The sequence below is a fragment of the Enoplosus armatus genome, chromosome 11 (assembly GCF_043641665.1).
Source record: "Enoplosus armatus isolate fEnoArm2 chromosome 11, fEnoArm2.hap1, whole genome shotgun sequence".
Taxonomy (NCBI): Eukaryota; Metazoa; Chordata; class Actinopteri; order Centrarchiformes; family Enoplosidae; genus Enoplosus; species Enoplosus armatus.
The window spans coordinates 5588246-5604813 of record NC_092190.1 but is presented as its reverse complement, the minus strand read 5'-3'; the positions used below and the strand labels follow the sequence as shown (position 1 = coordinate 5604813).

General features: G+C 41.0%; 1 protein-coding gene across 1 annotated transcript in view; it reads right to left on the bottom strand.

Moving 5' to 3' along the window:
- Positions 1-16568, bottom strand: part of adcy5 (adenylate cyclase 5) — a 69328-nt gene that overhangs the window by 32921 nt on the left and 19839 nt on the right. The window contains exons 2-3 of the mRNA XM_070915351.1: positions 6716-6865; positions 4553-4674 (exon numbers count right to left, since the gene is read on the bottom strand). Coding sequence (XP_070771452.1) covers positions 4553-4674; positions 6716-6865 — 272 coding nt within the window. The remainder of the gene's footprint in view (positions 1-4552; positions 4675-6715; positions 6866-16568) is intronic.

Below are 16568 nucleotides of genomic sequence, written 5' to 3'. Positions count from 1 at the left end.
ATTCCGTGCATATTTAATGATTAGGCCTGTGCTTTGAAAGGACTGGGCATCAGCTATGTAGAAACAAGACTTTGAGTCTGCAGCCATGCTCACCTTGGGCACGGCGGTGCTTTGAGCTAAATGCTAACATCAGCATACCAAAGTGCTCACAATAACAATGCTAACATGCTGATGTTAAGTAAGTGTAATATTCATCATCTTAGTTTAGTAGGCTAACGCATAAATTAGCATTAAACACAAAGAACAGTTGAGGCTGATGGGATTGTCATTCATTTTGCAGGTACTTGGTCATAAACCAAAGTATTACAAAAATTTACATTGACCTGATAATAGCGCTAGGGGAAACGTCAGAGTGTCATCAAAGTCAGTAGGATACATGGTCTGGTCAGCATGGATATGTGTGCAAAATATGGTGCCAAACCATCAAGCACATGTTGAGATATTTCCCAGATAAACAGACCGACGACCTTCAGACAGACATCGCGTCCCTAGAGCCATGCCACCAGCAGGCTAAAAACATTAACACAGCTTTCAATAGTCAACATGCAGACACTTAAAATACTTGCATCTGGACTTGAAATTTGCTTATGAAGACTTGTGACCTGACTTGCCCACAAGGACAAGTACTTGACTTGGACTTTCCCCTAAAAGCTTAAAAGCAGCTCTGCAGTGTAGATAGGCAACCAGTAGGAGATGGTAGTGCGGCCATGGGGACCTGATTCCTCACCAACTTCTCCCTGCTAATTGTTTTCTGTGGAGCCAAGCTGGAGGCACTCTTACTTGAACTGAATTGAACCTCTACAGTGGTAGATGTGATTTTTTTTCCCCCTGCGCCAGCCAGGTGATTCATTCAATGAGCTACCTTAGCTGATTTTGGTAACTGTAGTTGATCAGACCTACTTGTTGGATCAAAGGGTATAATTATATTTTATGGTTCATCTGTGAAAAATTAACAACTCTAGTACCTCTGTCTTTGAGTGCTCAGGGCTCCTGAATTAAGAATAGTGGACAGGCAGATGGGTAGAAACATACAGACTCTTATGCATATCTCCTGCAGCAGCCAGGTCCAGACCCCGAAAGACTCCCTCTCCACCTCCCTCTGTTTCCCCTCTTGCTCTTTAGTTGTAGCAGTGGGAGCTGTCACTTCTCTTCCTGTTGTTACTCGGCCTCTCAGCAGAGCTCCAATTACCAAAAGCCACTGCCCGCTCCCCGACAGGCTCGGTCACACCTGGTTAGCTACCCATTAACCACACACTCATGACCACAGACAGAATTCAGCCAAGCTTAGCGGATGCTGCTAATGTGCTGCCTGCTCCCCAGTGAGTCACAAAAAACCTACAGTAGGACACTCTACAGTACCAAACCAAACCAAAAAAGGCAGATTTCTGTTGATTTCGTGTGTGCACGCTAATTCATAAGTGCTCATGTGGCTCGGTGCATATTGGTTTTGGTTGTCACATGCCGAGGAAATTTCCAAATTTTTCTCCCAACTCTCTTTTACTGAACTCTTAAACTTAGGCAACAAAAAAAGGGATAATTCCTGATAATAATCGCATTAATAGTGATGAAAAGACCTTTGTGTACAAGAGCTCAGAGTACGTGACCTGATGCTCTAACCCCCGAGGATTCAAAGGGACACATCAAAGTGATAAAGGCCTTCAATAGCACCTATTATGTATCGAGGTTTGGGCTTCCACCTGACTGTGACAGCTACAGGCCATAAAAACTCTCACTGCGCAGTTACTTGGACAGCTGTTGTTCTACACACACAAACACACACACACACAGTTTCTGTGTCACCTTGATGCAGTGTTTTTGTTGCTCCACAAGGTGGTGCCAAACCTATCCACAGTTTCATCTGTCCTGTGGGATCACACAGTATAAAATGATCGCCTATTTTATGATCTCAGTGTTATACACTCATTAGAGCAAAGCCACATCAAACACACCCAAGTGAGGTAAACCAGTGATTCAGCACTGCATCACTGAAACTGCATGTACCCTGGACCAAAGACAAGAGACTGAATGAACACCGGAAACAAAACATCATACACACACCGAAACCGCTCAAAGCCTCGACTAGGAAGAGGTCAAAGTCATCAGTCAGGAGTCAATGGATGATCAGAAAAAGACCAAATAGGTTATTCACATCTGTCTTTAAACAGAGACAGGGGTCATGATCTGCTCCCCATATACGGCCGACTTTTATCACATGATGGAAAGTCCATACGTACTGGGAGTCCACAACAAAACCGTCATCAGTGGCGCGTAAACACTAATGAAGCGCCCATTCGTTCAATCCTCACTGACTCCAACCACCATTTGACTATCACAGTCCTCAGAACTAGCTGAGAGGACAGTAGCCAGACAGAGTAACATCAGAAATGAACTGAACAATTGTTTTCAGGTAGGATCCATACAGGAAGAAAACTGCATTGATTTCACTTATTGATACTCAAATAATTCCTTTTTTGTCCACAGTGAAAGCATAAAGCACATAGCAAAACTGGAGGCCTCGATCATTTTACATAATGACTCAATGCTTATTTAGCAGTTATATTCTACATTGTGGGAATAAGTTACCGCAAATGATGACAGAGGCATGTTTTAAGTTTTGAGCGTTTACCTTCGTCAGGAGGAGATAAAGGTGATGGAAACGGCTCAGCCTGACCAGCTGATTGCTCAACAGCATTAATTGGTCTACGCAGCGACGGTTTGAACATCAGCACTTATCTATCAGCACTGACCACTTACAAGAGTGTGTATGTGAACCCTTTCAGTTTTTTCTGACCGCTAATGAAAAACATTTTGCATCCATTAATATCAAATGATAAGGAAGGAACACTCAGAACGACCCAACAGTGGTACATGCCAACACGCATTCAAACAATCAAACGTTTGATTTACATTGTGAATACAACTGATGAAAAAGACAAAAACATACAACAAACCAAAAATGATACCTCAAAGCAAACACTGGGACATTCCACTTCGTAAGAAAGTATTTGCCATTTACAAACACACACCCTTCCTGTCGTCATCTGAAATAAACGAAGGTGTTCCAGGTGTTCAGTGCTGATTCAGTATTTATGTCACATGCGGAGCAAGAAGCTGGCACCCTTGAAGCAGAGGTGTCATTTCCAAACACCTCCACCTCCTCCTGATGATTTTAAAGTGAAACAGAAAGCTTGAAATGTAATAAACATTCATCTGTCATTGTGTGTAACTTTTATACACTTTGAATATCAGCACAAACCCTGGTTTTTGGAATATGCTATAAGTTTTGTAGGAAAGTCAGCCTTTTTACAATAATGTAAACGATGGATTTATAAAGAACACAGGATCTTTAAAGGTCAAACTTTATGATTTCTTAAAATTGATTTGTTTATGTTCCTGGTTGTTTGCTTTATGGTGACCTGTAACTGGTGGTTTATTAGTTTATTCTCATTTGTAGCCGACAATATTTTCAGTACACTTCAAATGATATTACACTCTATATGGTTACTGATACTGTATGTAGAGATAGGTGAAACCACTCATAGGAAAATAAATTGCCATGCAGCCTATCGTCATGGCAACGCCTGCACTTCTCCCTCCTCTTCTGCCTTTGTCTGTGGGTGGGCTGCACCGCGCAGGATTAACATGGATTAAATAACAATTCTTTTGCACCAAAATGTTTAACATTGTTTTGAACTCTAAACATTTCTTTTACACTGTGTAGACTAACTGATGCAACAGAGACATTGACTGGTCTATATTAGCTGTTCTCAACGCCTCTACCTTCTCCTTATGAAAGTTTCAAAGGTATAAACCTGACTTAGCAAATACACTTAGGTCACTATTAGTGGTGAATTTGCTCTTATAATCTAGCATACAGTATGTCTGCTAAATATGCATTGAGTTGCACCAACAAGTATTCATTTAACAAAGATTAGGGTTAATCATAGTTTAGTTAAACTTAGTGTTAAACTAAGTCGGTCTAAGCCTTTCTCACCTTCACTGGGTTGCACCAGAAGGTATTAATTTTAATTCACTTTACGGTCCATCATAGCTTAGCTAAACTTTGATAAAATACTTAAAATCAGGTTTAAATGTATTCCCAGCTGTGTTGCATACTTTAAATAAGTCTGTGGATGAGTAAAACATGTTGAGTGAAAATGACCCAGATCAGAATAATCATTGACAACAAAACGACCACTGGTGCAACCTCAGCGGGTTACATTAGAATTAAAAATAACATTATCCTGATTGTTTGTAAAAATCAGTCAACACAGCAGAAAGATTAGGAATGGCAGAGAGAGTCTAACAAGCATTGCAGACTTCTTGTTGCAGAGATTTTTGCATTGAATATGAATTTTCTGAGGACTATGTGTGCCTCATGTGGACAAAAGCAGTGGCATGTATCTCGAAGTGTGTGCCTGTGTTGTTTCTCTTGTTGCGAGGTAACACATTCGTGGAGATGTTGAGAAAACGTGCTATTTATAGCAGCTTCAATCTGTTTCCCCTCATCATCCCACCTCCTCTTCGGAGGGGACCGCCCCTGGCGTGTTACCTGACGTTGTCGTGCTTCTGGATGTAGATCTTGTGAAACATCATGTCCTCCTGCTTGGCGTTTATGTCAGCTTTCATCTCCATGGCAACATGGCGAGGAAGCACTGAGAGCAGGAGACGTTCCTGCAGGAAAGCGTGGGGGGAAAGTAGGTTCAATGGACAAGTATAAGTAAGTTAAGAGGTGGAGGCTTTGGCTGTCTGTGGGGAGGCAGAGTGACTAACACGCCTGAATAAGTTCACATCAATAGATGCACCCCCCCAGTGGTAATGAATACAGGCCTACATAGTGATTAAACCACTATGTTTATAGCAATTACCAAGTCTCAAATCATTTTGAAAGCATTACAACAGCTGTAGAAAGAAAACAGATCCATAAAAACTGCATAAAAACATGTTCATGTATACTTAGAAAAAATTGCACGTTTAGAAGATATTTGTCCCCAGGAGTGATTGTATGTGAAATGTGCTTGTTCAACTTGTTCTCCTTGTTTAAATGAAAACTCTGTCCAAGATGAAGAGATCCTTTCTGTCCTGCTATGCAACAGTGATAAAAAAAAAAACCTTCTCTCATTCAAGTAAAGTTGGATTTTAAATACACTGGTTTCCCAGCGATGCCATCTTGAAATGTGTGCACAGACAAAACTAGTCCAATTAATTCAGGTAACTGACTTGGATGGACATGATGCTCAATTATTTGAATCATCAGTAGAAAAGATGAAAAGAATAAAGGTAGGCACAAACCTGTGTACATAACAACATAAAGAACAAAGTCAGCTATGATTCCCATGGTGCATTTCATCCAGTTATTAACCTTAAAATTCTGTCTCGCGCTGCTAACAGTGAACTGAAGATGAAGATTATTCTTCGTAGATAAAACATTTGGCAGCTTGACTCAGTTCACTTTCGGATTGCGTTCAACGTGGAACGTGAAATTGGAAACTGTGGTGCAATGTTTTGTTCCCAACAGCAAAGCATTCCGAGTTTGGTGCAGCTTTACTTTGCACCTCTGACTGGCTTTGTCTCCATAGCAATGATGGCTGAGGAGGATCATGGGTATTGTAGTACTTAGAGCCATTCGCCACGCCAAGCTGGTTGAAAAAACATGATTTCTCAGAAATAAAGTCAAAATAAGTCATTTACAGAAGAGAAAATACTTCCAGAAACCAGCAACTTCAGGAGAATATGTGTGGCAGAAGGTGAAATATTCCAAACTACAGGATATCCCTCGCAGCACAGTACATTCTGAACCGTCAGATGGAGCTTTTTGTGTCCAGTTTGGGGTGAATTAAGAACAAAATAACAACCAAATTGGTGTCCCAGCTGTGCCAATTAAATCAAATATGGATTTTAATAACCTGGTAGGCTCTTTTGCCAAGAATTGGAGAGGAAGAAACACCTGGTTTATTGTAAGTCAGCTCATCCTGTTATTGCATGTTAAAGATAGAGATGTGCGACAGTTTGTACGACTCTGTGATAAATGCTTTGCTTCAGTGCGCGACTTGCAGCTGCCACTTTCTTGTAATTCAAGTTTGATGGAGGAGGCAAACTGATGGCTTTGGATGAGAAATGCATGCATCTGTATATTCTATTTTATATTCATATACTTATAACTGCAAGAATTGTGTGAACCCCAACCCTCCGCAGCCTTAATTCGTTCTGCCAATACACAATCTAAGACACAGGTAGACATAGTTCATTTTTCAGCAATAACAAGAACTAACTCATTGGTTTAGTCCACGTTAGTATCATTACAGCTACCTGCTGCCTATCCTCACTGGGATCCCATGTGTCGTGTTAGCTAAAGTTATAAGCATGCGGCCTGTTGTAAACATAAAGTTATGGAACTGTGAGGATGAGTGTTTCATACAAATTTATATGTAAAAACAAGTACATTTGTTCCAGCAAGTAGCAGCATTACCAATATAGTTTGCGTCCCCTGGCTGCACACCCATTCTCAAGTTTTTATACCTCAAGTATAGAATCTGATACTGTGTTAAATAAACATTTTACAGCTGACGTCCTCCTCTGTACACACTTTCTTTTTTTAAGTCTTTTAAGCCTACAGGAGGTGAGTGTTAAACATTCAAAACATAGGTTATTCATTTAAAAGACAAATTCATTTGATTTAATCACCATGTCACCATAAATCTGTGCTCTCTCTCACCTGCTGCTGGTTTTCCCTCTGGGAGTGGAGGCGAGCCTGGATGCATTCCCTGGTCTCCTGGAAGGCCTGCCTCTGGGAGCCCTCAGCGGGGTAATGGGTGCACACTCCCACGATGTTGGTACAGGAGAAGATCAGCACGTTGGACACTATCTGTGGAAGAGGGTAGGAGAGAAAGAGTTAGAGCTCTAAGAGGGGGGCATCCATGTGAGCCAGAGGTCACAGACTCATACAGTTCAAATCCTGCCAGGGACATTTGTCCCCTGTAATTTCCCTTTTTCTCTCCTTCCTCTCGTTCTCTACCGGTTGATCATTAACCTTCCCTATGCAGTTGAACTAAGGGACTAGTTTAGGTGCTGCTGTCTGGAACATTGATATGTAAATGTTCATTTTACTTCTCTCTATTAGTATAGGAACACTATAGAGATGTGATGCATACTGTACACACAAAAGAATGAATATACCACTTTTCAAACCAAAACAATATGTGTAGCTCCACATAGTCTTTCCACAAGGCGTTGAGCTCGTTGTGTGATTCAGACATATAAGCAGAGATAAGGTAACAGGGTTTCTGGACAACTTTTTTTGAGGGTTTAAGTGCCATATGTCTTAAAAACATTTATAGAGTAAATGTGTGTATTGCTTGTTTTCCTTGAGCCTAAGTAAACAGATGTAGGTAATGCCACCTCAATCAGGCAGTAATGTGAGAATAAAACACATAGTAAATGTCATAAATTTGACCTGTCAGCAGTCAGTAGCCTGTTAATGAATTGCAACTTGCAGCACTGAGTTAAGACTGCTTTGCTGTTGATGACATTGCTGGTGCATAATGATCAAGGACAGAACTGGTCTGGTTCGATTCCAAACAGGTGCTCAACTTCTTGGAGACTGAGACAAACGCAGAACAATGTGTATGCAGGTGTTTATGACTCTGGTGCGAGAATATGAGCCTGCATTTAGTTTTGAATCTACACCTGGCTCCTCAGGCAGGTCTTTGAAACATTTCAGCTGTACCAGCAGTTTGTTTAGAGAACCAGAGCACAGAGAGGAGCGCCATGTACACAAACTCAAACTACAACAGAAATTAAAGAGAGAGAAATGTTACAACAGTGAGCACTTAGCAGATAGACACAAAGTAACTGGAAAAAAGAGACCCTACAGAGACTAAAATCAGACACAAGGGTTTTAAGAGATTATGACAATTTTAAGACACTTTAGTTTGTTTAGTCTATAACTGCAATAAACACATTATCTCAACAAACTACATTTATCTCTGTATTTGTCTCCCCTACAAAACAGAGAAATGATACTAGTAACTAAATTTAATTCAAGCACATTCAGACACTATTTTAGAGCAAGCAGCTGATATGAACTGAGATTTTGGTGAGCTCACACATATTTGTTAGATGACAGAATATTAGCGGGTATCATGTTACAAATTACAGGATCATCCAAAATGGACTCAATCAGCTGCAGAGTTTGCAGTCAGCAGCCAGGTAGGAAAGCTTCTCATACGTTTACATGTTCATGTTTTTATTTGTGTATTTATACAACACTTTTCAAAGCCACAGCTGCACCCAAACATGCATGGAAACAGTGCATTTACCAGATTTACTGTGCGGCTTCCGCAGTGACGCGATGTAAAGGAGAAACCTGGTTTCCGTAATCCAGGCAGGTGATTAGAGAAACCTGATGTCCCAAGCTAGAGAAAGCTGATTTCTTGATCATGCAAATGCGTGACCAGATATCTGATTTTTCAGAGTGGCAGGATGAAAGGAGAGATTACACTTAGCGATGCATGCTCTTATTGAAAATCAAAATAAGCGAATAATGCTTCCACAATATGTTCAGGGTCAGATTGTCTGAACTATCCGATTTCCCGAGTAACCTGATTTCTCTGAGTAACTCGGTTTCTTGTGTGCATGTTAACGTACTGATTGAGTTGCAGGAGCTAATGAAACAAAGGCTACCTAGGAGAGGGGGTTGGACATGTGGTAAACCCTTTGTCTGTACGCCCCACTAAAACTTCAATTTTCGATTTTTGTAGCAAATCAGTGCCTGCAGGTTTCATAGACCCTGTCCAAGTTTCCACCTATCAAACAGCGTGCAAGCTGTCATGTGTCCAAGGCACCAGTGCTAAAAGACATTGTTTCCATTCAGTGCCAGGCATGGGTCCTGGGACTGGCAGCCAGCAGCAAGCCAAAGCCAGTAGCCCATTCTTTTCATAGAGCCATTTAATGGGCTGAATCAGCCAGCTGAATCCCACTCACACCACGGGCCTCCCTGTTGCCGGAACAAACTGAACAAACACAACACGTCTTTATCAAGTCAAAAAAACCCTCAGCAGGTCTCCATGCAAAAACCAAGCACTCTCAGAGGGGAGAGTGGATGGTGGAAGACTAGCCTGGAAGTGAAGCACGACCAAGGACAATAAAAGAAATGATGTGTGAGACGAAGAGAAGGGGTGAATTTAGAAAAGGTTACTCTGCCTCTTATCTAACTGAAACACTGTTGAGCTGAACTGGACTGACCCACAGACGACAAAATGACTTTGTAGATAAATACAGTAAAGCAAGAGGTTTATTTCCCATGACATTCTTTATTTTTGGGAGAAACCTTTGTCAAGGAACTGACCATTTATTGCAAATGATGTAAAAGACTCTTCTCCTTGAGGGAGCTCTCAAAGAATCCAAGCAGCATAAACACATGTTATACAGAATTCAATAACATCTGTCAGCACACTTTGAACATTAATCTCAGAACATTAATCTAAAAAAAAACTATCAAGGCTGTACAACTTTTTTTTTTTCATTTGCAAGCCTGCAGAAGAACTTCATTATTATAACTCACCCATGCAGCTCAGTTAACACATTCTGCAGCTCAAAAGAGATTTGTCATATTCAGTGTAGCCAGCCGTGGTTGAGAAGTCAAATTTACTGTACGTAGATTAGAACAGAGAAGAAGAAGTAATCCATCAGAGTCACACAGAGAAAGTTTTACAGGCAGAATGATTTCTCTGCGCGATGTTAGGAAATGTCCTTGTTAAAGACGTGAAACTGTCACAGAATCTTAATTGTTAATTTCTTAATTAATATTGTAATATTATTGCACACATTTTTAATCTCAGTGATAAAGTTTTTTGTTCTAAAAGGATGACGACAAGCCCTGAATTTGCACAACTCTGTGACGTTCAGTGAACAAGAATGTATTTCGGGTGAACTGACCTCATGACAGCTAAAACTCTGCTAAAGAACTGCAGGGAAATCATTATGTTTTCCTGTCCATGAGAGGCTTATTAGCATAACAAATGTGTTTGAGGCACATAATCAGCAGAGAAGGATGTACTAGTTTGCTCCGGTGAGAATTGTTGCCTGGTACAAAACCCCAGGGGGGGCAGGAGCCTGACTGCTGTAGCGTAAAGGCCTGCATGTTTCCGTTAAGAGCATGACAATTAATGTGTAAAAAAACAGACTTCTGCTTTAAATCAGCTCGAAACTGTCCAAATGTGACATTTGGAAAAAGGTGGGTTCCTGCTACCTACAGTGGAGTTAGCCAGCCAGCTGCAGCTACACATGGAGCTCCACCGCAGCCTCGCAGCATCCCGCCCCCACACTGCCATGGAAACGGCATGCATCAGATAAAGTCTTTCAACAGGTCAATACAAATATTCCCCAGCAGCAGTCTTATTCTATTAATACTGCCAGCGTTCACCCAGGCCTTATTTGGAAACCTATGGGCTTTTCCTCCCCACCGAGGGAAAGTGAGAGCAGAAAAACACGGCTCTCGTGTTTAATATGCCGATCATCCTCAAGGTAAGAACACAGAAATCTGAACTGATGAGGTCTCTGCTGATTATCACCATTCATAGATGTCAATAAATCAATGTCTTCTCGACATTAAAATACATAATCACGGAAGATTATTTTCAGTCATGTCCCTCAGTGATTCATGCGTATTGTCTTGCTCACGCTGACTCATCTTCATACTATTCAAAACCTGCTGAAGCAAAGACGCTCAAGAGCACTCAGGCAAGTCACTTTCACTGAAAATGGATAAAACACAACCAACCTAAATTCAACTCAAAGTCCCCAAATGACCAAGTACCTGCACCCCAAGCAAGCTGTTGCAGATTATGATACACAAACAGCTGAATTCCCACTGGGGGAGAGAACATGTGATGTAACACTCCAGGCAAAAAAAAAAAGCTGTTTGCCTAATGGCACTCCCACGGGTATTTTACTCTTTACTCTTCTGTATATCCTTGTTTCTGTTATCATCTGATTAATGGAGGCCACTGCAGCACCATTAAATAAACAGCTACAGGAAAGTACTTAAACACATGTGTCACATTATGTGTCTCTGTTGAGCAAAGTGCGGTCCTGTGGTCTCATTTATAAAGAGAGCTGTACACCATTGATATATGAAACCAAATAGAGACTTATGGAAAGTGCCCCCACCTCAGCTGTAGAGAAGACCCTATACTGTAATGTTAGACTATAGTGCAGTGCAGTAACACAACCTCTGTTCACTTTAAACAAAAATTGCTTTGTTTTATTCATGTGGAAATGTTCTTTCGTTGTATGACGACCATTTCCTAATTCAGAGATTCTTGTGATTTGAAGAATAGGAGGCTAGAGCTATGGGGGCTAATGTGTTCTGTGGTTGTTTATTATACAAGCGTCATTGGGGTGAGTAAAGTACTAATAACTCAGTCCTCGCTTTGAGGTGGATGGTTTTATTTCACATGCAGAGCAACAACTACACGAGAAACCCTATATATTTAAAAAAAATCTGCCAATTAAGATACAATGATAGTAACCATGGAAGGTGCCAGTCGAGCTAGTCCACGTGTTGGTGTGTGTGTGTGTGTGTGTGTGTGTACAACATTATTTTAGTGGGTGATTAATAATTGCTAGCCAAGGCCATAAAAACAACAGAGCAAGACATCCTAGGTGTCAATATTTACCCAGCAGTCTACGTTTTTTACCCTCCTACGTCTCTTCCACACCTTTCTTTTTCAGCGTTTCTTACATCCACCTTAAAGTGTTGAGTTTCTGCTCTACTCTTGAGACTTTTCATTTACACTTGTGTGTATCTTTCAGAGATGTCCAACATGATGTCTGTTGAGGACTGGCAGCCAATATCCAGCCCACACAAGTGATGACAGCAACCAAACCAAAACAAACCACACCGTCCTGCGCGGTTCTCTATTTCTGATAACACATTTCTGATACAGTAGTACACGTGAAAAAGTATCCATTTGATACCTTCTTAGCTACTAGTGCTGCCGTAGAGCGATGTTATAATGAGCATGTCCCCACACAGGTTGCAAAATACAGTAAACCTCCTGTTAAAACACACAACATTCCTTTTTCTATAGGAAAGTGTTAGAAATCTTCTATAAAAAACATATTCAACACTATAGGAAGCTTAGGAAAAACAGATGTAACACTGTGTTAACCTGTACCCAACAAAATAAACATCGCTGCTAAATCCACATAGGGTTTCAGGAAAAATCTACAAACATCCAAAGAAGGCTTTGCAAATAGAAAAAATGCACTCGTGAATGTATGTTGTTAGGCCACAAGGTTCTAGATCTAAATCCACATGGCAGCTCCAAGTAAAACGTATAAAGTTCATATTAGTTGTTGTGTTGCAAAAGTGGCTGAATTTGATCACATGGAGAACTTTCCTGTGATAGTCAGTAGTTAGAAGTCAGGAAGCTGATGTGCTAAAAGGTCATTTTGCCCTGACTCTAACTTATCATGAAGTACTTTCTCCCTGACCGAGTACCACTCCCAAGTACAGTAGCTTCATGAATCACATGGTTAGTTTTAGTTTGAGGAACGTTACTGTCATTAATGGTTAAGCTTTGCTGTAAGGTTAGATGTGGTTTGTTGACTGTTGATTTGCTTGTTAGAAGCGATGCATAGCCTGTAATCAAGCAAAGTGCAGTGACTCCTCTACCACTCTTTGTGAAAATATTAAGGAAATTGGACCAAATTACAAGATCTTTCGAGTAACACCAGATTGTTGAATTTTGAGATTTGAGAGTACTGCAATAGAAAGATCCGAGATTCCTGGAGGAGCTGGCTGAGGCAAACCGTGAACTCTATTACGAGCAGAAGTTAATGAAAGAAATAAAAAGGCCTCTGTTATCTCTGATATGCCCCTTGGTAAGTACTGCAGCCCGGTGTCAGCCTGATACTCGCTTTTACTTTTGATTAGATTATTAAATTGATTACAAGTGTGCACCCCCTTAGTTAGCACACTGAGGCACATTGTGTGCTTTAAGGATAAATGCAGGTCATGTGCTTCATGCTGATTACTGTGAGCAGCCCACTGCTAGCCTCATTCTGCAGGGCAATGTACAAGAGGGTGAAAGTCTCTCACGTGAGGGCCGGATTTCACCTCAAAAGCTGTCAGCTGCTGTATTAATGCCTTTGTAACCAGGAAAAAACTGAGGCTCAAATTGCATGAACCAAGGGCAGGTTTTGTTGCAGCTGAGTTCTGTGTGTGTAATATATTTCATACCACTATGACAATCCTATAAGACTGCTATTATTAGACTCTTGTGTTGTTTCTGCTTTGGGAAGGCAAAGTGCACTCTAGTACTGTACAGTAAATTTAACGTATTTAATGAAAAGCTTTCAGTTTTCATTAGAATATAATCACGTGGCATTACTTACATGCACTTACATTATGCATGGAGAGTAAGAATATCCGCCATGTATAGTCTGGACTCATTCATTCATCCATTAGCCATCGAAAATTTGCAAGAGTGCAAGACACTGCTGCTTTCATAAAATACACATCTGTGCTTCACAAATAGATACATGCATTGAACTAAAAACAAAGCAAATAGAGACTAAATGCATTTGATAGACAAACAAACAAACAGTAAAAGTACATATACTTGCACCTACATGCTTGCAGACACACATACTGGTTGTAGAAAGACTTATTTTTTTGACATCACCAGACTTTTTTCTCTTAATGTTTCTACAGTTATGATGCACAGTTTAAATGTTGGCATGTTGTATTGAACATGTATCTATCTGTGTTGTGAATGCTGCCACAATATACAACAATCAAAACACGCACACGCACACTGCTTTCATGGCGTATAGAAGTCAGTTTTTCCATATATGTAATCTCCTCCAGGAACACTTTCTAGGGCGTTTTCAGTTTGGGCCACAAGAAGCACTTTTCCGGTCCTGAGAGTTTGGTATGTTTGGTAAAGTGTGAAAGCTAATTTAAAACTTGGGTCCGCAACAAAACTATGGTCAAGGGGTCCGGTTCAAGAGAGCTCTAACGCGGCCCCACAGACTGCATCAAATGTGAGAGACACCCCTCCTTACACTTGATATTGGACAACCTGATTGGTCTACGTGTCCATCATGATGACAATAGGAAGCATGGCCACAGAGGATGTCATGGTCTGCAGATAAAACAAAACGTCAAATTTAGATTTTGAGCCAAGTAAGTAAGTAGCCAAGTATTATCAACTTATAAAGTTGTTATGGTGAACGTGTTAGCAAACAGTTATATATTTACACATCACAGCATTTTATGGAGCATTTTAGTATCTTATGCTTTTATTAGACAGCCAACAAAAGAGAGACGACAACGGAAACAAGGGACGAGAGGGACAGGGAACAACGTGAAACAAAGGTCACCAGCCTGGCCAGCAAACAGTCTGCTCCCCAACCCCCAGGCCACCAGAGCGCCCTCCAGGAGTCACCAGATGAATGTAAAGCCAATATTCACCCTCCTTTTAGGATGTCTGTTTGGAGCTCCACCAACTCCTGAGGGAAATATCTGGCATTTTAATGGCTAAATGCTCCACTGTGCTCTTCATGTGGTTGCTAACTGTACTTGTTTGGTTCAGCTAAAAGACGCTAATGCGGCAGGTAGAGCTGGGGGGATTACAGAGTCTGGTGATAGATCTCTGTGACCCCTTTCACATTACATCCAGTCACTTAATACATCATTAATATAATAATATTGATTAACACAGCTTAATGAATGTCAACAGGCAGCTGCAAGCAATGTTTGCACTGAGAGCACAGCACAAAATACTCAATCCTGCATTAATAACTTTTAATTTTTTTTTCCAAACAATTGAAGGCGCAAACCTTGGTACAGATTCACGTATCTCATTCTGGATCAGGTATGAAAATGCCCCAAAGCATGCCTCTGCATGTCCTCTGACCTCCGACGTCACAGCTCGCTAACACCTCAAGAGCAGAAAGCACAGAACAAAATATATTGTTCAGAAACATGTGACTAAGAAGATAATTTAACAGAGTTTGAGAGCTTTGACTGGGAACATTTCTGGAGTCCTACTTCAACACTGGGACACCAAATGCTTTCAAGCAGCCCTGATGCCTCACAGGAGACGCTGAACTCCTGGGAACTAAAAGGTCATTCCATGAGTCATGCCTTTGAAGAAGAAAGACAAGCCCACCGACCAACAGAAGAAAAAGCACGTTTAATTTTTCATCCGATGCTTCAAAAGAGAAGAGACAGAGAGGGGACACTGACTAACTGGAGATTCTTCCAAATATAGACCCCGCATTTCAACACTGGCCATACGGGAGACATGGCTCTCTTTGATGTCAACACCTAGCACTCAAATCTATTTTCCTCCAATGCTTTGAAAACTCTGACAGGAAACAAACCTAGTTTTTAATAGGCGGATAGGTCTGTGCACCCAGTGTACCACTATCCGCCTTGACAAAAGGAAGAAATGACAACTTGTAGGAATTCTCTCTACCTGCACAGATTTATTCAAAGCCAGGAGGATTCAGTCTCCATCTTACCTAAGGCCTCAGAACCAACACAGCCTTATGAAACGGTCTAAAACAATGCTACAAATATCCTGTAACACACACACCGTGTTACTGGAGAAGCCCAGAGCATATAGAGAGAAAAGAAGTGGACTGAGAAGGCGTCCCCTAGTCTGCCTGAATGTTGAAACACGATGAGAGACACTGTCTCCTGGGACGACTCATCCTGTAGTAACACTCGTCATGCATTCTCTTGGCTGCTGCCACCTGAACTGTTTTCAAACAGATACACCTCAAACAGCAAAAGTGGCAGAAAAAAAGCATCCTAAAACAATTAACACTGTTTCTCCCAAAAGATAGTTTAATTTCTGTGCAAATATTCATGTTCCCAGAGAATAAATCCCAACAACTTCTGAGGATCCCTTGACTTTTCTTTTAGCGCCACCATGAGGTTCACATTTGTGGTTTTTGAATGAAATGTCTCAACAACTGTTGCAATAACATTTGGTGCAGACATTCATGTTTCCCTCAGGATGAATGTAATACCTTTGGTGATGCCTTAACACTTTGTCCGGCGCCATCGTCACGTCAAATGATGTCCGATACTTTGCTGTATAACCACATACCTGCAAAACCAACACTCCCATCAGCCTCAGCTGTACTGTGTCTTCAGTGCTAATTGGCAAAGGTTAGCATGCTAACACAAAAAAACCTCTCAAACCACACCTACAGCATACAGCATTCAAGAGCAGCCCAATGAGATGGATATAAGGTTGGCTGCACATTGAGACCTGGTGCTTTATATCAAGTTCTGATGCCTACTTTTAGTGCTCCCATGGAGTAAGCAATATTTGTGCCTCTGTGCCAGTTGGCTGTCTATTATCTCAGCCTGCAATATCTTCTCCAAAACAAGAGCCAACTGCAAACTCAAAATTCTCCTAATTCTCAGAAACAAATTAGTTTTAAATGAAACTGACAAGATACAACAAATCACAAGGCTTGGAACCTGATCTGAGCTTTCTATTAGCAGGAAATAATGGAAGAGGGGAAGATCCCCTCACAAC